This window comes from Taudactylus pleione, unplaced genomic scaffold, assembly GCF_031769625.1.
Source record: "Taudactylus pleione unplaced genomic scaffold, aTauple2 ptg000571l, whole genome shotgun sequence".
NCBI lineage: Eukaryota > Metazoa > Chordata > Amphibia > Anura > Myobatrachidae > Taudactylus > Taudactylus pleione.
Genome location: NW_028284973.1, coordinates 3,456,399 through 3,480,351, shown reverse-complemented (window position 1 = coordinate 3,480,351; position 23,953 = coordinate 3,456,399). Strand labels below are relative to the sequence as shown.

General features: G+C 46.8%; 1 protein-coding gene across 1 annotated transcript in view; it reads left to right on the top strand.

Annotated features, from left to right (window-relative positions):
* The window catches only part of DGKB (diacylglycerol kinase beta), a 511,490-nt gene that overhangs the window by 324,118 nt on the left and 163,419 nt on the right, over positions 1–23,953 (top strand). Inside the window, exon 19 of the mRNA XM_088453127.1 lies at positions 8,454–8,544. Within this exon, the coding sequence (XP_088309253.1) occupies positions 8,454–8,544 (91 nt within the window). The remainder of the gene's footprint in view (positions 1–8,453; positions 8,545–23,953) is intronic.

Sequence of the window (23,953 nt, the reverse complement as noted above, 5' to 3'; positions counted from 1 at the left end):
CATTAAAGTAGTATTTAGTATTCACCTATTTATTCAGCTCATATGGCATCTTACTGTGGTGTAAAGTGCAAATCAGGATTGTAACATTTTGTTCAAGCACTTCAATTAGAACGCAGTTAGTAACCACGAAGAGCTTGTTAGGAACAGTTTTACACTGGTGCTTAAGCTGGACTCTTCAATTATCAAAACACATGCTTGCCAAAAGCCACAAGACCAATTTAAAAGTAGAATTAGTTCATCGGCAACAACTGTTCTGAGACAGCTACATATATCAGCCCCCTGCCATACACAGAGGGTAGATGGTTGGGCTGAACATGCTTATGTCTTTATTCAAAGCAGCTTATCGCCTCATCACATATTACATTCATTACCCTTCTCCTCTAAGCCTGATGGTGCACTTTTTAATCATTTGCTTCTCAGTTTGCAACTTCAGGTTTAAAGGTGTATAACCCCCCCCCCCCCCAAACAGACAGAGGGCTATTGCAGCCGCCACCGCGTCGTCTGGCGCAGCGCGACTGCCTCTATATGCAAATGCCACCCCTGATGGGATTTGTACAGAGACAATCACCATCTGCGGCGGTAGTCCACCGCTGTGCCCATAAAGACACACCATTGGACGCATGGGTCGCGCCATCGACACTGCGTACACCTGCGTTCAGGCCCACACTGTGTTTGCTGCGAATGGTACATTAGTGAATTGTAGTTTTCAGTTAGAGATGAACGTGATGAATTTTCAAAACCGTTCCACAGATTCCACAGTTCCGCGATTGCTTTGGTGATTGTGCACACGCAGAGGGTCCATTCACAAAGCGAGTGTCATGTGGTCACGGCTTCGGGAGATAACGGGGGGTGGTTAGGAAAACGCAGGCGTGTCTTTAAATGCTGTTTCATTAGCCATAGCGATTGCATAGGCAGCATGAGAGCCCTCTGCGTGCGAGGAGAGCTGCAATGTTCTGCGGCTGGTCAGACTTGCCGTACATGCTGCGTGACCGCTTGATGTGCATCGATGGTACCGATGTCTACGCGGGAGTGCGACATTGGGCCGATATGAGAAGGCAGCAGGGGGCGTCTTTATGTCGGCTGTGTTTTGGCAGCATTAGCATATTTCCCGTGGGAAATCGCAGCTGCGTTTCCATCAGCATCCAATGCTGAATCAGACCCTTTATGCATACAATTGGGGCATATACCGTTACAGAGATAGACGCAGTGTGAGATACGCCCAGCTCTGCAACCTGCTGGAGTATTTTATGCTGTGTATTTGGTGCAAAATTGTGTCCCCCATAACATTGGCCCCTTAGTATTTTATGGTGCTCAGGGCCTGATTCAGAGCAGCGCGCAATCCACAAGCACTGCCGATGTCCTCGTAGTTCAGCGTTTTTTTTGCAACTGCGCATGTGCGAACATTTCTAAAAACTTGTATGGCTCATGCGTTACACAGAGTGTACGCATAAAGGCGCTTCTGAGATCGAGATGAACGGACATGGGAGGCAGAGTATGTAGCGGCATTTGCACAAACTCGCAGTAGAGGAATTTGCATAAACTTGCAGAGTATGACATACAGGTCATGCATACGCACAGAAGCCCTTCTTCGTGACCCGAGACACCTTCCCATAGGGAAAGAGTCGGTAGACGGTGAAGGCTCCCGTAATCAAGCTCCGAAAATATTGTATTTTCGGAGCTTGATTAATTCTGTCCCCATACTAGTGTATGGGGACAGCGGGCCATTCCGCAAGAGGAAGGTAAGAAGGAGATATCTGTGATACTAGTGTATGGGGACAGCGGGCCATTCCGGAGGAGGATTTAAGCAGGAGATATCTGTGATACTAGTGTATGGGGACAGTGGGCCATTCCACCAGAGGAAGGTAAGTAGGAGATATCTGTGATACTAGTGTATGGGGACAGCGGGTCATTCCGCCAGAGGAAGGTAAGCAGGAGATATCTGTGATACTAGTGTATGGGGACAGCGGGCCATTCCGGAGGAGGATTTAAGCAGGAGATATCTGTGATACTAGTGTATGGGGACAGCGGGCCATTCCGCCAGAGGAAGGTAAGTAGGAGATATCTGTGATACTAGTGTATGGGGACAGCGGGCCATTCCACCAGAGGAAGGTAAGTAGGAAATATCTGTGATACTAGTGTATGGGGACAGTGGGTCATTCCGCCAGAGGAAGGTAAGCAGGAGATATCTGTGATACTAGTGTATGGGGACAGCGGGTCATTCCGCCAGAGGAAGGTAAGCAGGAGATATCTGTGATACTAGTGTATGGGGACAGCGGGCCATTCCGCCAGAGGAAGGTAAGCAGGAGATATCTGTGATACTAGTGTAATGAGACAGCGGGCCATTCCGCCAGAGGAAGGTAAGCTGGAGATATCTGTGATATTTCCTGATTTACCATCTTGATGAATGGCCCGAAAGCGTAATATCTATAATTGCACGGGAGAATGTTCATTTTCACCTGCTTTTGGCAAAAATAAGTGATGATGATGATGAATAGGGACCTTTGGCAGGTGAGTGGAGGCTGTAGGGACGGCTTCTGTCACTGTAGGTCTAAAAGAAATACACTGAAAAGTGCAATGACATTTTCGTTTGCACATGATAGTAAAGATTTCATATCCATAATGGTTTTATTTTGAATCTGGAAACTTTATGGATGCTACAAGCCTGTCTGTCCCTTAACAAAAAGAGAATTTTGTCCAGCAGCCTTAAAATAGCTACAGCAGGACATGGGCTATAAATAGAGTGTCACAACAAGTGTTTAGCCATTATAGCGCGCTGTCGGGTGAATTATCTCCTTAAAGGGAAAATTATGTATGAATAAATCTCAGAATATAGCAGCCCCTATAGGAACCTATGGGGGCTGCCATTGCAATTGGAAATGGGGGAACCACAGCTGCCCCCTACATACATCCTGGGGATGCTTCAATTTTGCTGATATCCTCAAAAATGCTCATTTTCAAGCATTTTCCCACAAAATTACTTTAATAAATATGCCCCAAAGTAAGATTATTATTATTATTATTATTTTTTAAATATGTATACATTAAACGTTATACATGTTTTTGTTTTATTTGACATTATTATTTAGTGGCATTTGGCAACCTCAATGGGCCTGATTCAGAGGTGGACGCAAACACATGTGTTTGAGATGCACTGCGCATACCGCCCGATGGTTACCACTGGGAACACAGACTGAAATCTCGTGGAGATCCATGCAATTCCGATAGGTCTTCCTAGGTGGTGACTAGGGGCGGTTTTCTTCGGTGTGCGTGACAGCGGTGTACCGGTATCAGGGACTGCAATGTAAGTTGCAGTTCCACTAGCATCGGCGACCATGTACTGTAGTACATTCTGCGTAACCCTAGGATTGCTCTAATGTCCGATTTTGCAGCCCACGTCCGCTCTATGGTGCGGCTATTTGGATGCCGCAGCAGTTTACAGCCGGTGGGCGTCCCAGTAGGCAACCCAACCGCTGCGGAATTAGCACATTTTTGTAGTAGCAGCTGCGATAAAAGTTGCAGCCGCTAGTGCATTAATCTAAATCAGGCCCAATGTATTCCCAATACAATGTCCACAGTGGCCGATTATCACATCGTTAAGAGCTTTTTTTAGTATGTCAGTCAGAAATATGCCTCCCACTCAGGAATGAATATTTCTTATACACAGATAAAATAAAATAAAAAATAAATGCAGCCAAAATCAGTGTAGAGCAGCTCAAGGGACAAATGTCGATAGTTGAATAATTTATTGTGCAATGAATTTATGCACAAATCTTGGATCAAACAGTATTTTAATGTTAAGGGTAAAAAACAAAGTGATTATGATTTTTTTTTTCTAAATGTATTTTTTAATATTTCTAGAATTTGCTCTTCAAAATTTACATTTGAAAAAGCAGACTCCATTTTAAATAAACAAAATTGAACGCAAAATCATATGATCTGAAATTTGACAAAATTTTTTTTCCCTGTATCAGTGAGGTTTCAGCACAATAGAATTTTAACAAAGGGTTACAAAAATCATACTTTCCATATGATTTTTTATTTTATTAATTCTTAAATTAATTAAATGCAAGAGGAATTAAAAAAGAGCATCATTCGTATTATTAATATTATGTGTACTGTATGTGCTCAGATGTGAATTGGAAAAAAAAAAGTTATATAACTGGAGAAGTTAAGCTGCCTACCTGAGATGTATGATACACTATTTACTGTGGAGAGCTATAATTTGGCTCTAGACATGTTTAATTAAATATGTGTCCTGCTAGAACCTAGAGGGAACGTTCTTTCTTAAAAACCTCACTCTCCCAATGAACCTTAACCATGTTTACTTTTTCATGCTGTACAAACTCATAGTAAGCAAGGCTAATAAAGGAAACCATTCATTCTTCTCCATGAACTGTGTCCAATTTTCCATACACACCAGCGTTCTTTATGCATAAGTAGGTTTTAAACTGTCCCAGAGTATTAGAAGCGCAGTTTATGTTCAGCTGAACAAAGGTCTATATAAGAGGCCTATGTGCTATTATTTCTTAAAGAGTTGAGATGAGATTTGCAATATTACATGGGTATATATCTGCAAATAAATTGTCTATGAGCACCAGCGTTCAAGACAAATGTGCCGGTTTTCGCCATGGGTTATTATTTTATTATTTTCTGAAATTATTTAGCCTAATTTCTTCCTCTTTCTGGAGCTACTTATTAGAATTAGGGCTGAGTACCACCAAAAACAAAACCACGCACAGAGCCGTAGCAGGGCAATATTTCGCCCTGTATCGGCCCCGCCCCCAAACAAGTGACACCGGGATGTCACGACGAGGGGGCAGGGCCACCGGGACGAGGAAGGAGCAGGGTGCCTGGATTATCCTAAAGATGTTCTGATGAGCTCTCTATGCTGCAGGGTGCTGTTACAGCCAAATGCTAGTTCCACTGGGGTGCGATGGTGCTGTCCCCTAGGTCCTTGGGTGGCAGCACCAGTAGAGGGCAATAGGACAGGTCAGTTGCCAAATTAGGCTACTTGTGAATTTTGGGCAGACTGTAAAACTATTGTAGTTCTTGTTTTGTGTGTTCTTGATTGACATCGAAGCAGAGGTCCTGTACATGAAGTAAGTGGTAAATTGCAGGCTGTTACGATTCATTGATTTTTGTTACCAGTAATGATGAATGAAACCATTACACAAGCTTCTATGTTCTTCAAGTTCTACGTATGATTCAGAGCTTCCCAAATAGTTCTGCAGATTCTGAGTTGATTTCTGAGCTGAACTAAAATATAGTAATTAAGACGATAAGGAAAACAGATATTCATCCCATGGCGTTTAATAACACAGGGCCTAGACCCGATTCGGCCACCAAAGACCAATGTTTTTTCCTGCGTATGTGCCGGAGCCGGTCGCAGTGTGGTGTTAGCCACAGTCTTATTGGTATTTCGGGGCGGTATCGGGTCACATTTTTAAAACAGAGGAGGGTCGGCGCCATTTTCAGGACATGCCATAGCCAGCATCTGTGTCTTCGGGAGCAGATTAACTGGCCTTGGCAACTTAGGGTGGACATTCCAAGCAACCTTAGGGTTGCGCTGATGTCCAATATACCACCTGATGGATGCAATACTTGGCTGCTGCTGCATCTTTGGATGCCGGCAGGACCGGCTCCAGGGGTGGCCACGCCCTGTGCCTACCTGTGTATCCTGCGCCTCTTAGTCACGCGCGGCGTATCCGTGCGTGTCCAAAAATGAGGGTGTGGCCTAATTATCATAGGTCACGTCCCCTAAGTGACGTTACTTGGGGGCATGCCCACATGGCACGTCTCCTGTGTAACGTCAAGCTGGGGGAGAGCCAAGCACTCCGTCAATAGCTGGGCTCAGCAGCAATGGAGGTGACGTCATCGAACCGACATTATTGCCGGGTCGGGCCACCAGTCTGTAAGGGGGTCTCAGGCAGGTCGCATCCTGGATCGACGCGTGTAATCCCGGGTGCGACCTGCCAATAGCGATGTGAAAGGGGTGTTAGTGTTGATGTGCAGCTGAAATATTGGTGGACCCAAGGCATCGGAGGAACAATCGGAAAGTCAGCACCTTACAGTCATCGTCGCTCGTTGTATACCCCCATAAGCTTTTACACAGTCTACACTTTGTATATAAAGAATTCCTAAATGACCTTCAGTCATTACCATCATGTAATTTTTTCTGTACAACAGGGACTAATTGCAGTGCCAAATTCCATATGTTCTCATGACTTACTGCCGTAACAATGTCTTTAACACCTGCTACCAACATGAATTACATAGTTATTGATTATTTTTTAGTAACTAGTATTGTTTTACTTTACAACAGAAATTACACAATATATCAATCGCACATCAGTATAAATCAAATAAATATAATAAAATGCAATAAAGAACTAGCTGGCAAGCCAAACATTAAAACAATCTCCGTAGACAACCTGTCGGATCTGATTTATGCAATTTGAAACAATTACACAAAGTAACATTTTCTCTGTTTCAAATGGTTGTAAATAAAAAAAAAAGCTTTTACTTCTCTACATGATTTGCAACCCCACCCATCCATCCAATCATATTTCTCCACAATCATTTTCTTAACTATCGACTCAGCGAACACTTATGAGTTTAGACCCTTGGATTAAACATTGGATTCAGAAGAATCACTTTCTTATTTTTCTGATCACTAAACTTTTTGCAGAAGTTGCTCAATGCACGTTATCATATTATTTCTGTAATACAGAAATATGACAACATGCATTGAGCAACTCTGTAAATGTCCACCCCACAATCACCAAGGGCCTGATTCAGACCCACTCGCGAGCGGCTGTCCGCTCGCAAGTGGGTCGATGTTCTGGACTGAGCATGCGCACGACGGAGGGAGCTCCGTCGTGCGCATGCGCCAGACGCGACGAGCGAAGGAAAGTATTTCGCTCGTTGTGTCCGATCAAAGGGGGCGTGCTGTCAATGTTGATTGACAGCACGCCCCCTTTGGTAGGCGTGCCGGGGGCGTGCCTCCCTGACGGGGGCGTTCCCACGGGAACGCCTCCCGTCAAAAGCCGGCCCACTGACATCACTAGTGATGTTAGTGGGAGTGATTTTGGCTCTGATAGAGCCAAAATCACTCCGGAGCTTGCGGTTGAAAACCTCAACCGCAGGCTCCGGCTCGCAATTTCGATGGTTGCGATGGTCTCGACCATCGCGGCCATCAAAATGCACGCTCGTATAGCCTGTGGGTGGTGACCCACAGCTATACGAGCGTCCAGAAGGACGCTCCATTTTCATGGAGGCCGGCCCTCATTCAGAGCGTGCGCTCTGCTCAGAGCGTACGGCTCTGAATGAGGGCCCAAGTCACTAATGGACATTTATCAAACTGGTACCTGATGCTGTAAAGGTTGAAACTGGTATGAAATAGTCTGCATAAAACCATAAAAATAACACAGTACATTTATAGCTGGCTTTTAATCCACGCCTGGAATATTGCTCCTCCTTTTTGCTAGTCAGAAGCACATGGTATCTTTGCTCACAATTTTTTGTGTGTTTCGTTTCACTGTGTGCTAAAGCACAACTCCATCAACGTATATTTTTTGAAGACCCTTCTCCCCCAAAACTTGCTAAATCGTGGGGAATAGTAATCAGCATTGGCGGTTCAGGGAGTTAATAGAATACTGTCTATTGCTCCCAATGCATTTGCTTGTAATGAATGCAAATACATAGAGCAGGTAGTGCCCAAGAAATGCAGGCACACCAGAATTATTCCCAAATTCAAGTATATGTGTGTATGGGGCCCATTACCATCCCCATTTACATGGTTCATATGTTATGTAATAAAAATCTTTAGCAAAAGCACAATTTCCACCAGTGAATAAGTGGTCTGACAATCATATATTTTGCGGTATAGCTATTAGTTTTAATATAAGTGACATAAATTGTATGACAGGTAGACAAGGAACTTTGTATAATAGCTCAATATGCCAACTTGTTTAATAAATATTATAATTTAATTTTCATTAAATGTTATGCTTTTGAATGCCCTGTTTTTAATTTACTTGTTTTATAAATTGCCTACTAATCCTCTACATTTTGTACTCTACGGCGATGGAAAATTTGTAGTGCCATATTAAGAAACGATAATAAATAATAATAATAATAATAATAAAAAAAATCATCATCATATATTTGGTTTATATACAGTAACCGTTTTAAATAAAAGTAACATCTATATGTAGGATTCTGTCATAAACAATATTTAATGCTTACTGTACATTATAAAAGTGAACATATTGCTCTTTTCGTATGTCTAAAAAAAATGAAGTACAATGGACAATGAAAAAAAAAAAAAATTAAAAAAAATATCCATTGTTATCGAGTCGCTGTTATTGTCTCACAATAGACTCCAAATAAATGTACGTAGGTAAAAACGAGAGATTCATAAATAAAAAGATAAACTATTATTTTAATTTCAGGATGAAGAATAAATTTTGGTACTTTGAATTCGGCACATCTGAGACATTCTCTGCAACTTGCAAAAAATTACATGAAGGAATTGAAATTGAAGTAAGTATATGGCAATTGGAATGTTATAAACTGTACACTATATGGTAGGCACAAAGTAAATATTACAGTAACAAGCTATATTAATAGCTCTGTTTCATGCATGAGTATATCAGGAGCTTCACATCACTACTGTGTGCTGTTGGGGGACCTTCCACCATCTATCTCTCCATCTGTGGCTTCCTCCTGTCTCAGTTTCCTTCATCACATCACATATTTCACACATTTTAAATTTATTAATCCAGACACGCCGCTATAAAGGGGTCATGGCCGCGGAACGCTTGGGTGCACAGATGTGCCATATTGGGGTGTACTGTGTTTGGGCATGCCAAGTTCCCCAAGAGTGTGCCTAAAGCTGGGTTCACAATGGGCAAGATATCGGCCGTTTAATCGAATGGCCGATATATATTACGAGGGTGTATTTGGGTGTGTATCCCTGATATTATGTGAACAACGTAGTTCTCACATATATCGCATTGGCTGTGCAGCACAGCAGATGGGAGATATATCTGCAGATATATATCGGTGCATCTGCTGGTGTGTATGGGCGACCTGACATATCGGGCGGATGATTGGTAAGTGTATATGTACTTACGAATCGTCAGATAGGTTCCTGGGTCGGCCATCGACCTAATGTGAACCCAGCATTAGACTTCTTCAATGCTGAGCAACCCAGCCTTCACCCTCTTCTAATAACACCCCTGTATTGAGATGCGCACGAGTGCCAGGTGGTGCCTGGACAAAAGTCAGAACTATTTTGACACTTAAGGTGCATACACACTAGACGATATGCTCCCTGAGCGATATCGTCTAGTGTGTCCCCGGCAGGCTGTGCTCAATGTCGTTCATGACATTGAGCACAGCCGCTGAACGATATCATTAGCGATATCGTTCAGCGCCGGGCTCTCTCACCCATTCCCTGACATGCAGCAACCTGACGAGGTCGTCAGGTTGGCCTGCATGTCAGCCCGATGAACGAGGATGACGAACGACCCGCGGGAACGCGCGTCGTCGTCATCGTTCATCTTTTTTGTGTTAAACATGGACGATAAAGTGGACGACTGAACGATAACGATATCGTTATCGTTCAGTCGTCCACTTTAATCGCCCAGTGTGTACGCACCATTAGACTAAATATCATGATGTTATAATGTCTATCACATGTATCTCTGTGCTAACCTGCACGATAACACAAGTGGATAGATAGTCCACTGACTCCCAGAAGAAAAGCACAGTCATCTCCTGAAACATCTGTGCTGCTGTGACACCTCTTGTGCACCAGATAGAATTTTGTGCTGTTCCACCAGTAAGATTCTAACCAGAAAGTTGTGCTCCTGCTGTATATTGAAGGTAAGCCTTTGGCCAGTTTGCCAAACGAGCAGGGAATAAACAGATAGCTGGAGACTCACAGGAAGATCACCGATCACTATGGAGAAAAGCAGAAATTGATAACTGGGCAGGAAATGGGAGGAAAGAACATTATATATTTTCAACTCATCCTTTATCTACCTATGTAAGGCATCAGTCGGTCTCCGTAGCGATCAATGGTTGCTCTATGAGTATTGATCTCGCCACCATTTCAGTGTAATAAGAAATGGATCGAAGAGGAGACCTATATACAATTAGATGCCCATGATCTGTGTGTGTACATGTATCACAATTTCTACATGACCACCGAGAATTTTAGAAGACTCTGTATCGCTCTGTCACCCTGTCAAACACCCTTTGTCACTGTTCTACCCTATCTACTAACTGCAAAAGTGCACACTAATCTTTGTGTGCGTGGTGTTAATGACAAGTCCTCTCGCTAATTGTGGAAACTAGCTAGTCTAACCAGTCACAATGGGGTTCTGATGCCGATCTGAATAATTGCCTTATTGCACTTCCCGCTGTGCTCAATATTGAGTGAAAATAGGAGCTGCTACATCCTCACCCCTATCCTACGCGTCGCCACCTATTTAAATGACTCCAGTCGGTTTGGGGACTCCAGACCTTTATAAATGAACAGCAGGAAAATACCAAAGGTGCCAGATTGCATATTTAATATCTTTTTTTGTGTAATACTTAAATATGTATTATGAAGTGACTGACATAAATTAGGCAGATTTCAGAATCCACAGGCCGTGGCTTGTTGAGGACCCCATGCTGCCTGACATTTCATCCTTGTCAAAGATCAAATTATTTTAATTTAGGCTGTAAATTATAAGGAATGAAGACTTCTTTGTGGGAATTCCCTGTGGTAATCTGACTTTTGTTGTTACTGCTGCTTGTCAGTGTGCAAAAAATATAATATGCATGCAAATAAGGTTAGAAAATGTGTACTATCTAATTATCCAGCCAGTACATTCCACTTGAAGTCAGTGGGACGTCTGACACACAGTATGTGTTTGATTCATTCAGGCCTGCAGGGTATTTACACAAGATTACTTTTAATTATGAAATTAATATCTCTTTATCTGAAATGTATAGAAGTTAGCACAAGCATGAGGGGAATTTTTATCAAACAATCTCCATTTTATGACATAAGTTAAATTTACAAAAAAAAATAATCATCGCTGGTTTAACAATGAAGTTATTCTTTTGGGCTGGATAAGTGCAGCCAAATGAAATTTTCAGTGGTGGTCAAGTTGCTATCATACGTGATTTATGTGATGTTTTAAGCGTATCTGTAGCCGAGTAGAAATTTTATAGGCTGAAACAGTATAAATGCAGCCTTTCCGTTAATAAGAAATATATATATATAAAGAGGTAGATAATCAGCGGCACTCGGAGGCTGTTAGACACAGTCGTGCCCTTATAGTAAGGATGAATCTAAAGAAACAGAGTTCTCCCATGGAGAACTCCCGAGGGGGGGGGCATGGTGTTTAAGGGGCAGGCATCACGGATACCCCTGATCCGAGCCTGCACATGTCTGCCATCACCTGCACCGCCGCCGCCAACGCCTGCTACCCCCCCACCCGGCTGCAGATAACGCCCACTTCCTTCCCCCGAGTCCCACAGCTTCTACCGCCTACTCTAGCCAGCCATCTTTGTGTAACCAAGTGAGTACACCTGCTGAAGGCACCAACTGAGGCTGCACAACAAGTTGAAGCTTCCTATCTGTATAATGGCGCAATTGTGAGGTAATAGTTTAAAAACTGTAACTTTCTAATTTACCCGAACCCCAAAAGCACCTACCCTGGAACAATAGCTACCTAATAAAACAAACCCCAAGTCTAAATTCATCCTGTAACCTGACTTATGCCTTCCCAAAACTCCCCCATAGATAGCAGCAGGAAAGTGGTCCTAATTGAGAGTGTCAGAAAAAAAACTGATAGTTGGAACTTTAGATTACTCCCAAATCCTAATTTTTTAAGTTTTTGCCCTGAAATTTGGCATGCAGTGCCGAGCGACAGTTCTACCCACCCACGCCATATTTCAGCTTGGTACCTCCAATAGCTTTTGAGGTGTAGCCCCTTAAACACCATGACCCCCCCCCTGTATTTTGGCAACCAGGACTGGCTCTGATTAGCCTGGTGCTGGTTGTGCTTAATACAGGGGACCCCTACGTCGTTTGTCCCTTGTATTTAGCACAACCAGCACTGGGGCTCCAAAGCCCGGTGCTGGTTGTGCTGTGGGGGCACGTCATTTTTTTTTATATTACACATTCATTTTTTAACAGATGCATTAATGGATCTCACTGATACGTCCATGCATCTGTGTCTTATTGATTTGATTTTCTCAGGTGCATGCCCAGTGCCAGGGAGTTCCTTTGTCGCTTGCTGGTACTCCTGTGCATGGCCCTGTTGCTGCCACTGCTCTGCACCCTCGCTGCTGCCTCTGCTCCGCACACCTGCAGCCTGCCCCTGCAGCCATCTCTCCCTCTGCACCCCAAAAACACCTCCTGTGTGCTGTCCGCTCCTCCACCAATGCCAGTGTACCTATTTGTTGTCCTTCTGCCCTGCAGGTGGCCCGCTTTGCTCCTCAAAACCCTGATGGTTAATAAATTATAAAAAAGCAATGAAATTCCTTACGGTTTCACATGTCTCATTAAGGCTTCTTAGACATGATCTAATATTTCACAAAACCTACTGAATTTGTGCCACACTAACCTAAAAAAGTGATGACATTCTGATCATTAAGGCTGACACCTTAATGGACATTTTCCTTGAACAATACAGATATGGTATGCCATCACACCCTGTGGTTAACTGCAGATTCAGCACTCTCACAGAGTGAGCTTGTTGTAACTCACAAAATGGTGGAGCTGCTAATTCTCAGAATAGTGTGCTCATTGGAATACACACATGCAGTCTATGCAACTGAGATCTGAGCAGAAGATAGAGCTGCACAGTTGGGATAAGCGTGGAGTGGATGGGGGAAGAGACAGAGCAGTGTGCATAGGGACAGATAGGCGTGGAGAGGGGGGGGAGATTAAGCAGCACTGATGGGAAGGAGTCAAAGTGATGCAGATTGGTTGAAAACAGTGGTGCGGATGGGGGGACAAAGTGATGAAGATGGGTGGAAAACAGTGGTGCAGGTGCAGGAGAGACAGAGTGGCATGGTTTGGGACAACAGAGCAACATGGATGGGGGGTACAGAGTGGCACGGATGTGGGAAGACAGAGCAGCGCAAATGGTTAAAAACAGATTGGTACAGATGAGGGAATACAGACTAGCACAATGGGAGAACACACATCATAGAGATTGGGGAAGACAGATTGGTGCGGATGGGGGGGGGAGACAGAGTGCTACGGTTGGGGGGGCAGAGTGGTGCAGATGGAGGAAGAAAGAGTGGCACAGATGAGGGGAAGACAGAATGGTGTGGCTGGGGGGAAGGTGGTGATGAAGATGGAAGGAAATAGAATGTCACGGATGCAGAAAGACAGGGCAGTGCGGATGGGGAAAGACAGATTTTTGCGGATGAGGGAATAAAGAACTAGCACAGTTAGGAGACCACACAGCTGTAGGGACTGGGGAAGTTATAGCAGCATCGAGGCGAAGATAGTGTACATGCAAAGACAGAGTATGATAGTTTTAGAAATTAGGGAGCTGACTGTGTATTCTGAATGATATGGATGTATGGAGTGAGAAAGATGTTAGAACCCAGTGGGATTGTTGTGGTGACCGAATGGGAAGATTGTGGGCACTGAGTGGGATGTGCGTGCCACATAACTGCTCAGACCTCAGTTGCATAGACTGCATGTGTGTATTCCAATGAGCACAAAATTCTGAGAATTAGCAGCTACACCATTTTGTGAGTGACAGAATTCTCATTCTGTGAGAGTGCTGAATCTGCAGTTAACCACAGGGTGTGATGGCATACTATATCTGTATTGCACAAGGAACATGTCCATTAAGGTATCAGCCTTAATGATTGGAATTTCATTTCTTTTTTAAGTTTGAGTGGCAGAAATTCAGTAGGTTTATTGAAATTTCAGATTATGTCTAAGAAGGCTTAATGGGGCATGTGAAAACCGTAAGGTTTATTGTCTATGGAATATATATATATATATATATATATATATAGATATATATTTTTTTTTTAATATATATATATATATATAAGAAATATTGGTTCTGACCACAATATGGCCTACACTTTAGCAAACCTTCAAACCATCCTGCCATTGGCAGCAAAGTTTTGTTTTGATGGGACTGTCCCGACTTGCAGGGGGTTAGGGGGTATGTCCACTATGACCTGGTGCTGCACACAGATGAAGCAGGTGTCTCTAGTGTGTGTGGCCAGTGCTTTAAAAGGGGAAGGGGATTGGGCCTCCTGTCATCAATAAGCAGCGGACCATGCCCATTTTTTTGTGTGACCTGGGGGTTGTCAAAGTCACAACTTCTATGGGCGGGAATGGTTACACCACTATCATAAAGTACACTAAACAGATGAATGAACTCTATGAACATGCCAAGCAACTTACCTGAGTGCTAATTACTACGATGATACTGGAAGTTATAGGAGAGCTATATGAATTAATGCACCACCTAGAAATTTTCCATCCCTGTTCTGGAGAAAGTAAATAAACTGGGAATCTTAACAGACTTAAGAGAATACCATATGGGAAACTTAGAATTCCTTAGTTCATGACCCTGATCTACCTAAACTAGTGATAGGCAAGCTGATTCACTTAAGGAGCTGCGTTGGGAAGCCCTCTAGCCTTCAAAAGGTACCACCCATTAACCTTAAACTCAGTAAAAAGATAAATCAATACATATAATCAGACAAATCTGACAACATCAATGACCTAAACCATGCTCGAGCCAACAGAGAACAGCAAACAACATCCCACCATCCAACAAACCTGTCAGCAGCCAGGGCTGTTGAGACATCCACAGGGTCCGAGTACTGAGACATGTCCACGCCCCTTCCAAAAAAAGTCACTGTAAAATACTATGCGCCGAATGCTGGCCTGAAACCCGGCTAATTAGAATCCGCTTACCCCCTCCAGGCGGCCCTTGTAGACAGCAGCCTGGGATGCCGGTATCTGGAAGGCGCTACTGTGTCCACTTCATACAAAATGACGGTAGTCTCTGAAATGTTTAGCAGATGCTCTCAAATCAGGGCCAGTGAAACAAAGTACAAATTATCCTGACTGGCCCACCATGGTTCCCGGGTAATCTGGTGGGTTCCAATAAACACAGAGGGCCTGATTCAGACCCGGTCACAAGCGCTGAGCGCTCGCAACCGGGTCGATGGTGGCCCAGAGCGCATGCGTACGATGGAGCCGACTCCGTCGTGCGCATGCGCAAGACCCGGATAGCGACGGGCAATCCGTCGCTCCCGGACTCGTACCAAAGGGGGCGTGCTGTCGATGTTGAGTGACAGCACGCCCTCTTTGGTGGGCGGGCCGGGGGGGGGTGGCTGCCCAGACGGAGGTGTTCCCATGAGAACGCCTACCGTCTGGGGCCGGCCCCACTGACATCACAAGTGACGTCAGTGGAGAGATTCCGGCTCTGTTAGAGCCGAAATCTCTCTGGGGCTTGCGGCAACGAGACCCTACCACAAGGGTCTCGTCGCAAGCCCGATGGTCGCGATAGTCTCGACCATCGCGACCATCTTCCTGGCCGCTCGCTATAGCGGTGGATGGTCACCACAGCTATGCGAGCGGCCAGGAGGCCGTTCTAAAACGATCGTCCCTGGTTCAGAGCGAGCGCTCTGTCAGAGCGTCCGGCTCTGAATCAGGGCCAGAGCCCGCACAAATATTGTGCCCAAGGTTTTGTCAAAAGCATGTGGGTGTGGTATTATGTACAGGTTTGTCCTCCGTCATTGTTGCTGCAGTCGCTTTACTTGTACCTAGTCTCGTGCGAGGTTACTCACCCCGAGCGTCTTTTTGTGCATCGTAAGACGCTCAAGCAGACTTTGCTGATTAAAATGATATGCAGCATGTGTATGTTCTGTGTGCAACTGCAGCTGTACCTGTATGGGAAATGCTATGTTAATGTCAGCGGCTGCACACAGAACATACACATGCTGCATATCATTTTAATCAGAAAAATCTGCTTGTGCATTCATTCACCCGGCACCGGCTGAGTCACACGGGAGCCGGCGTCCCTCATGCGCCCTGTGTAACGCGACTCATAACGCACACGGAGGATAGACGAGGAAGGACATATCTGTATATGGCTGGGAAGGGAGCATTGAGGGCAAGCTGGGGCTGTAAGATGAAGCTGTGCCTAGGATGCCTTAATACCCTGCACTGCTAGACCTGTAGGCTGCAATCCATAGCTGTAATCTGGACTGTGCTATGGAAAACTGGCCTGATTTTTAATATGCTTTCTATCATCATGGCTCATATAATGTGTACACAACACAATGTTGTCCGTGGCAGGTCCCTGCAGGGGTGCGTACTCACTTGCCGGTGCCAGCGGCGATGGAACGACAGCGGGGGCCAAGCTGCATTCGGCAACATGACCCCTAATGACGATATCGCCTGCATGCAGGTCCGACGGGCGATGTTGCTGACGACGCGCCAGAGTGTGCATCGTCAGCGACATAGTGGGTACACACTGCCTGATGTGGACGATATGTTGTCCATATCGTCTAGTGTGTACCCGGCTTTAGACTTAGAGATAGCAAGTGTATAATGAGATTAGCAGATTCAACCACCAACTGCCAGTGAGTCCCGGCTGGTGATGTTTGGCTGCGTTTGGGGTGGCAGTTGGTGTGGCTTCACTATTTGAAACCACCTCTGGAGCCGCCACTGGTTTCAACATAATAATGGCTGAGAATTGATTATTATAAATATTATGGCATAAAAAAAAATGTTTATCTTTTTATTGTTAACGCTTATACTGTATTTGAACCTAGCCATGTGAATTGCGCTAAGAGAGCATGCTCCGAGTTCCAATTTAACAACAACTGAGGTGTTCCCAGAACAATTCCGGACATAGGGCCTGATTCAGACCCGCTCACTATCTGCGTAGGCTCGCTGGATGCGTATGCAAATTTGTCAAAGTGACGCCACCGGAAGCGAACGCTCGCCAAGGCATAAGCACACCCACCATGTCTTAGCGAGCGGCCACTTTGTCTGAGCGTACGCCCAATCGCACAGGCAGAGCCGCCCACCAGCACACGTCATCTCCAGGAAGTGTATTAGAACATTGGTACATTGAGCACCATCGGATGCTAATGCAATGTTTGCGGTTACTTTATCCTACCACAAGCATTGCGAGGGAATCAGTGTAAAAAAAGGGCAAGTGACGTGTACTATAACGCTGCCTGTTAATTATGCACGCCTCTAAAACGGAGTTGAAACACTCAGGCACACCTACGTTCGCATCTCTAACCCCCCGTTATTAGTGTCCTGCCCCTGTTACCACCCACAAATGGCCTCTCCTGTCACTCATTACCCTGGGCTGTCTTTGCTGGGCGAGCGAGAGGGTTGCGATCGCAATGTGTAGTTCGCACACGCGAAGAACGAAGCGTGCGCATGCGCGTACGCAGAACAACGGGCTGCTTGTGAACGCACAGCGCGACCGAGCGGCTCTGAATCAGGCCCATAGACACTGAAAGATACCGTACGCACACTAGTACTTTTATGACTTCTGGGCCCTACATGTAACCCGCACCCAAGGTACTGTCTAAACGTGGGGAGCTTGTGACGTTGCAGCTAATGATATTTACACAGATGTCATTAGCTTTCCAGCGCCTCTGAAAAGAAGACCTTTATTTTGGCATGAAGCAGTTTTTTATGGTGGTCGTTAATATTATGTCGGCCGGGCAGATTTGAGGCGCGTTCAGTGGTCATTTCATTCAAAACGGAGTTTACTTTGGAATGTGTCCATGAAATAACTCCTATATCATACAGTGTTTGTGTCTAATTCAGAGGTGTGCTGGAAAAGTGCTTTCACCTAAAGGCTTGTTCTACAATGCAGAGAGCACGCTGGAAGCTCGCGTATCAGTGAAAGCAAACGTTACCGGATTTAGTTTGTCGTGCCGCATTCACTCGCATCACGGGTTGTGTTAGTGCATGCTTGTTTTACCAAGGTTAAAAGGCCAGCGACCTAGCAATTCCGGGGAGGGCGCTTCCATCAGTCAGGTCTGCAGTTTCGCAATTCTCAGCTGTGGACACTGGAAATGATACACAGGGCTTGATTCAGCAGTGAATGCAAGTTCATTGCTGATCGCAGATTCCCGATTATCGGGAATCTGCGTGTGCGCAGGTCCAGAGGCGTTTCTAGAGAGGAGGGGGCTGTGTGCAGTCTCAGACACGGGCCCCCTCCTCTCCGCCTGGCTGCCGGCAGCGCACTGAGCTGTGCCCGGCCAGCGCCGGAATTATAGACACTGGGCACTAGAGTGTGCCCAGAGTCTATAGTGTATGCACAGGGCACCAGGAAAATGGCCATGGTGGCCATTTTCCCTGTAGTGCGCATGCGCAAACGACGGGAAAATGGCCGCCGTGGCCATTTTCCAGTCGTTTAACAGCACCGGACCCCAGTGCCGACGTGGGACTCCGGAGAGGTAAGTAAGATTATGGGTGCAGGGTGTGCGGTGCGGGGTCCCCACCCTGCACCCATTATAGATACGTCCCTGCGCAGTTCCCATTCTACGAGTGTGCACAGTGGATCCTGCTTAGTCACACGCAAACCTTTGAATGCCTCTGCCTGATTTAGTGGCGTAACTTCATCCCAGGTGCCCGGAGGCAAGATAAATGTTGGTGCCCCCGCCAATTAAAATTTATCACGCCCCAGCACCTATACCAGCCCCAGCGGCCGCCGCCCCCCCCTAATGCAGTTCCTTTTATATAGTGCCCCCCAGTAGTGGTCCCCCTATGCAGTACCCTCGGTAGAGGTCCCCCTATGCAATGCCCGCCTATGCAGTACCTTTAGTATGCCAGTAATGGTCCCCCTATGCAGTACCTCTAGTAGTAAGGGCCCCTGTAGTGCCCCCAGTAGTAAGGGCCCCTGTAGTGCCCCCAGTTGTAATGCCCTTGTAGTGCCCCCAGTAGTAATACTCCCTGCAATGCCCCAGTAGTAATGCCTCTTGAAGTGCCCCCAGTAGTAAGGGCCCCTGTAGTGCCCCCATATGATGCCCCCAGTAGTAATGCTGCTGTAGTGCCCCCATATGATGCCCCTGTAGTGCCCCCATATGAAGCCCCCAGTAGTAAGGCCCCTGTAGTGCCCCCAGTAGTAAGCCCCCTATAGTGTCCACAGTAGTAAGCCCCCTGTAATGCCCCCCAGTAGTAAGCCCCCTGTATTGCCCCCAGTAGTAAGCCCCCTGTAGTGCCTCCAGTAGTAAACCCCCTGTAGTGCCCCCTGCAGGGCCCCCAATAGTAAGGCCCCTGTAGTGTCCCCATATGATGCCCCCAGTAGTAATGCCCCTGTAGTACCCCCATATGATGCCCCCAGTAGAAGCCCCCTGTAAAGCCCCCAGTAGTAAGCCCCTGTAGTGCCCCAGTAGTGAGCCCCTCCCCCGCGCGCACACATAAAAACAAACAAACAATACTTACCTTAAACCCCACTCCAGTGCTGCTGCCGTCCGTCCCTGGCGCATGCTCCTCAGAACTATGGGACTGACGTCATGACGTCACTCCCATAGTGCACTGCGGGACCCAGAAGCCGGAGCTCAGGAGTGAGCTCGGCTGCCGCTGGGCCCGGGGGAGGGAGGAATGAAGGAGTGGGCACCCGCTGGTAACACACTCAGCGGGTGCCCGGCAAATGGAGGGTGCAGGGGGTGCACCCTCCGTAGTCATGCCACTGGAGGTGGAGCACCGATTAGTGGCGCTCCTTCTCCATGCAGCTTCCAAGCAGTGCCGGAACGGCCGGGTGACAATGGAGCCAGGTGCCCCCTTCAGGGCTGGCCCCCGGCGGAAAATGACTCCATTGTCTACGGGAGTTCCGCCACTGGCCTGATTGACAATTACAATTAAGGGGCGGTGCGGGTGCGGCAGCCATTCCCAGAAACAGTGGCATGTATTCCCTGTTTTCCGGGAGTGGCTAGCCCAGGATCTGCGTGTCCTGGTCTCGCAATCCAGCCAGCCTGAGTGAGCTGAGTCTTACTCAGCTGGCCGGAGCCCCGGCGCCGTCCACCATCGTGACCATCGACCACAGATGGTCATGATGGTGATCCCAGCCTGCAACCTCCGTTGCAGTGCTGGGATCACAGATGCAACAGGGGTAGTTATACACATCCTGCTGCATTTGCATTATTGCAAGGATCGCATTTGCAAAGTTGCCTGGGTGCATACAACTTATCTATAGCCTGCGTGCATATATATCTATAGCCTGCGTGCATACATCATATCTATAGCCTGCGTGCATACATCATATCTATAGCCTGTGTGCATGCATCATATCTATAGCCTGGGTGCATACATCCTATCTATAGCCTGCGTGCAGCTTTGCAATTGCAATCCTTACTGAATCAGGCCCAGAGTACGCAGTAAATTTAAATTGTCAAAAATGTTAAGGCACCTCCAGGTTGGTTTTGCCTTTTAAATGATTGCTGTTTTAAAGTTAGCATCTAAATCCCCAAATCACTAAATCATACAGCACTGTTCTGAGCTGTCTTGCTCCAAGGTCATCTAGCCCTTATTGAAAGGATAGATTTAGAGAGTTGTATCTCCAGCAAGTACACACATATGGGCCTGATTCAGAGCCGCTCGTAAGCGGCCGCTCGTTCGTTCCTACGGATGTTCGAACAACTGCGCATGTGTACGGATTTTAATACGCATGCGCGAACCAGTCAGTGCGGCCGAAAATCGTGTGCTCGCTAAATAGCGAATGCCTGCTATTTTGAGTGACAGAATGAGGCGTTTGTGGGTGGTAACAGGGGAAGGTGCTTGAAAACGGGGAGTGGAGATCCAAACGCAGGCGTGCCAAACGGTCAAAACGGGCGTTTTAAGGGTGTGCATAATTAACAAAGCAGCGTCATCGACCACGTCACTTGGTTGTCTCTTAGCCTGAACTGTTCGCATGATTGCGTAGGAAAATCCTACCACAAGCACTGCGAGCAGTTCAGATGCCTTTCGATGTACTCGATTAATCAAATAAATAGCGGAGATGACGTAGGATGTGAGCGGCCAGGGGGCGTCTTTACAAAATAGCGAGCGCATGTTTCGCTCGCTCAGACATAGAGGCGTCAACAGACCGCAAAGAGCGAGCGCTCAATTTAAATAGCCGGCCCCTTTTTCTGACCGAGCGAGCGCAAATAGCGTGCGGCTCTGAATCAGGCCCACTGTGACATGGGGGGAGATGTACTAAGCCTTGGGGCCAGATTCAATTAGATGTGGTTATTTATGCTCAGCGCTAGTCAATTACAGACTTTTCCTTGCATAGCAAATTACCCGCTATCGCGCATTAACCCACAAAATCAGGGATAAGTTCACAGAGCTATGGATTAATACGTATACGACACCAGTGATCAGGGCATTTAACGCGGATTTCTGTTCAAGCCTCCTCAAGCTCGAACTTAAATCCGTGTTAATTGCCGATGGCGGGCTGCCGCGGGTTATATTTCAGCAGCTGCGGCAGATCAGTTAGCCCGTGGAGATAAAGTGGATGGAGATAAGGTACCAACAAATCAGCTTCTGTAATTTTTCAAACACAACCTGTAAAGTGACAGTTAGGAGCTGATTGGTTGGTACTTTGGACCTTATTCAGAGTCGGTCGCAAGCGCCGATGCACTCTTAACCGACTTGATGGTTAGCCGCACTGCGCGTGCGCAAGCCCTGGAGCGACAGATAGACTCTGTCGCTCCGGAGCTGGCTACCAAAGGGGCAGCTGTCGATGTTGATCGACAGCTCGCCCCGTTTGGTAGGCAGGCCGGGGGGTGGTTTCCAAAACTGAGGCGTTCCTTAACGAACGCCTACCGTATTGGGGGCGGCCGCACTGACATCATCAGTGATGTCAGTGGGGAGCTTCCTGCTCCATCAGAGCAGGAAGCTCACTGGGACTTACGAGTGCCCAGACCCAACCTTAGGGTCTGGTCGTAAGCCCCGATGGTCGCAATGGTGTTCACCATTGAGACCATCAACCTGGTCGACAAGGAGGCGGCCGTTCAGGATGCAAGCGGCCGCCCTGATTCTGTGCGATCGCTTGCAACTAACGACTGCCTCTGAATGCCTCTCCAAGGCTTAGTACATCTGCCCCTATGGGGCCTATTTAACAATATTGTCAAGTTTAAGTTTCCCCTGTTAAATATCTTCTCATCACTGCATATCACGAAACAATAGTCATATGGAATTTAACCGATATGTCTTGCTGTGGCTCTGGTGAGAGCTCTACCAACATCCATACTATGCAACACCTGCCAACTGTAAAATGCAGATATCTGGGAGGTGTATTGTGAGGGTCCAAGTGTGTGGTGTGGCGGTGTAGAGCTACAAATTGTGTCATCTTTGCCCTGTCCCCACGACCTTTGGCTGTGATTCCTGGCATTATGAGGCTGGAGAAGGGGCCACGATGACGTCATGTTTAGCATATTGCATCATCATTCTCCCACCTTGTCCACTTCCCCGCATTAGTGGCTGGCTGTGAGAGCTTTGCACACTCACCCCCGGGAGTCTGGAGACTAAAGGGTCTAGTTACTAAGCAGTGTTAGGAGACAGAGTGAAAAGTGATAAGGTGCCAGCCAATCAGCTCCTGTCATCTCACAGGCTGTGTTTGAAAAATGACAGTTAGGAGCTGATTGGCTTTGACCTTATCACTGACATCACTTTTCACTCTGTCTCCTAACACTGCTTAGTAAATAGACCCCTCATTACTCGACCAGTTACTGTCTGTGCAGACTCCTAACAATAAAATTGACACAATTATATACTCCCAGCACCACAAATGTGTTAAACATTTCTGGTGCTCTAGTGGCCCCAGTTCACATTATACCACATAGAGCTCACAGGGCATATTATGCCACAGTGCCCCCAGTACACATTATGTACACATCATTCAGAGGCGGTCGGAGGATGCAAGCGGTCGCTCAGAAACTGGGCGGCCGCTTGCATCCGGACCGCCCGCCTCTGTTTCGGTCGTTAGGCTGTGGGTTTACACCCACAGCTCTAACGACCCCTCCGGTGATGGTCGCGATAGTCAGAGACCATCGCGACCATCGGGGCTTACGACGAGACCCTAGGGTAGGGTCTCCCTTGTCGTAGGCCCCGGAGAGCTTCTGGCTCTGTCTGAGCCGGAAGCTCTCCACTGACATCACTAGTGATGTCAGTGGGGCCTCCCCCAAACGGCAGGCGTTCCCATAGGAACGCCTCCGTTTGGGCTGCCACCCCCCCGGCCCGCCTTCCAAACGGGGCGAGCTGTCAATCAACATCGACAGCTCGCCCCCTTTGAAAAGAGACCCGCTACGACCAGCGCTGTCGGTCGTAGTGGGTCTCACGCATGCAGACGAGGGAGCCGGCTCCCTCGTGCGCATGCGCATTGGCCAAACATCGAGGCGGCTGTGCGGTCGTAGACCGTACAGCCGCCTCTGAATAAGCTCCTATGCCTGTTGCGGCATCATTTGTCACAGCCTGCGCCCTGCTTTACCCCATAGTCCAATCCAATATTGGTGATGGAGCTATGCGTGGGGGCTCCCAGGCTGTGGGGACCTTTGGGCAGCCGTCCTGGCTACCCTGTTGTTACTCCGGTACAGTTTGCAATTTGTAAGTCCATATATTTTGCTTCTCCTCATAGTATGTTACCTGAGACAGCTTCCTGAGTTTGCCTTATTATTTCCCATCCCTGCTGGATAGCAAGAATAATTATCAGGACTGTGATGAGGTAATGGGGCAACATTATTCAACTTTCGTTATAAACCCTTTAAATTTGTCTTAATCTACTGTGAGGGCTCAGTTCATCTGAATTTAGGGGAAATAGGCAATCGCATTAGTGTCTGTGTAGAGAAATGGGGATCATCTATTGAAGACGTGTACGTATGTATGAACCCAGGGCCGAAACTAGGGGGGGCTAGAGGTGCACGTGCACCGGGTGCCGGATTG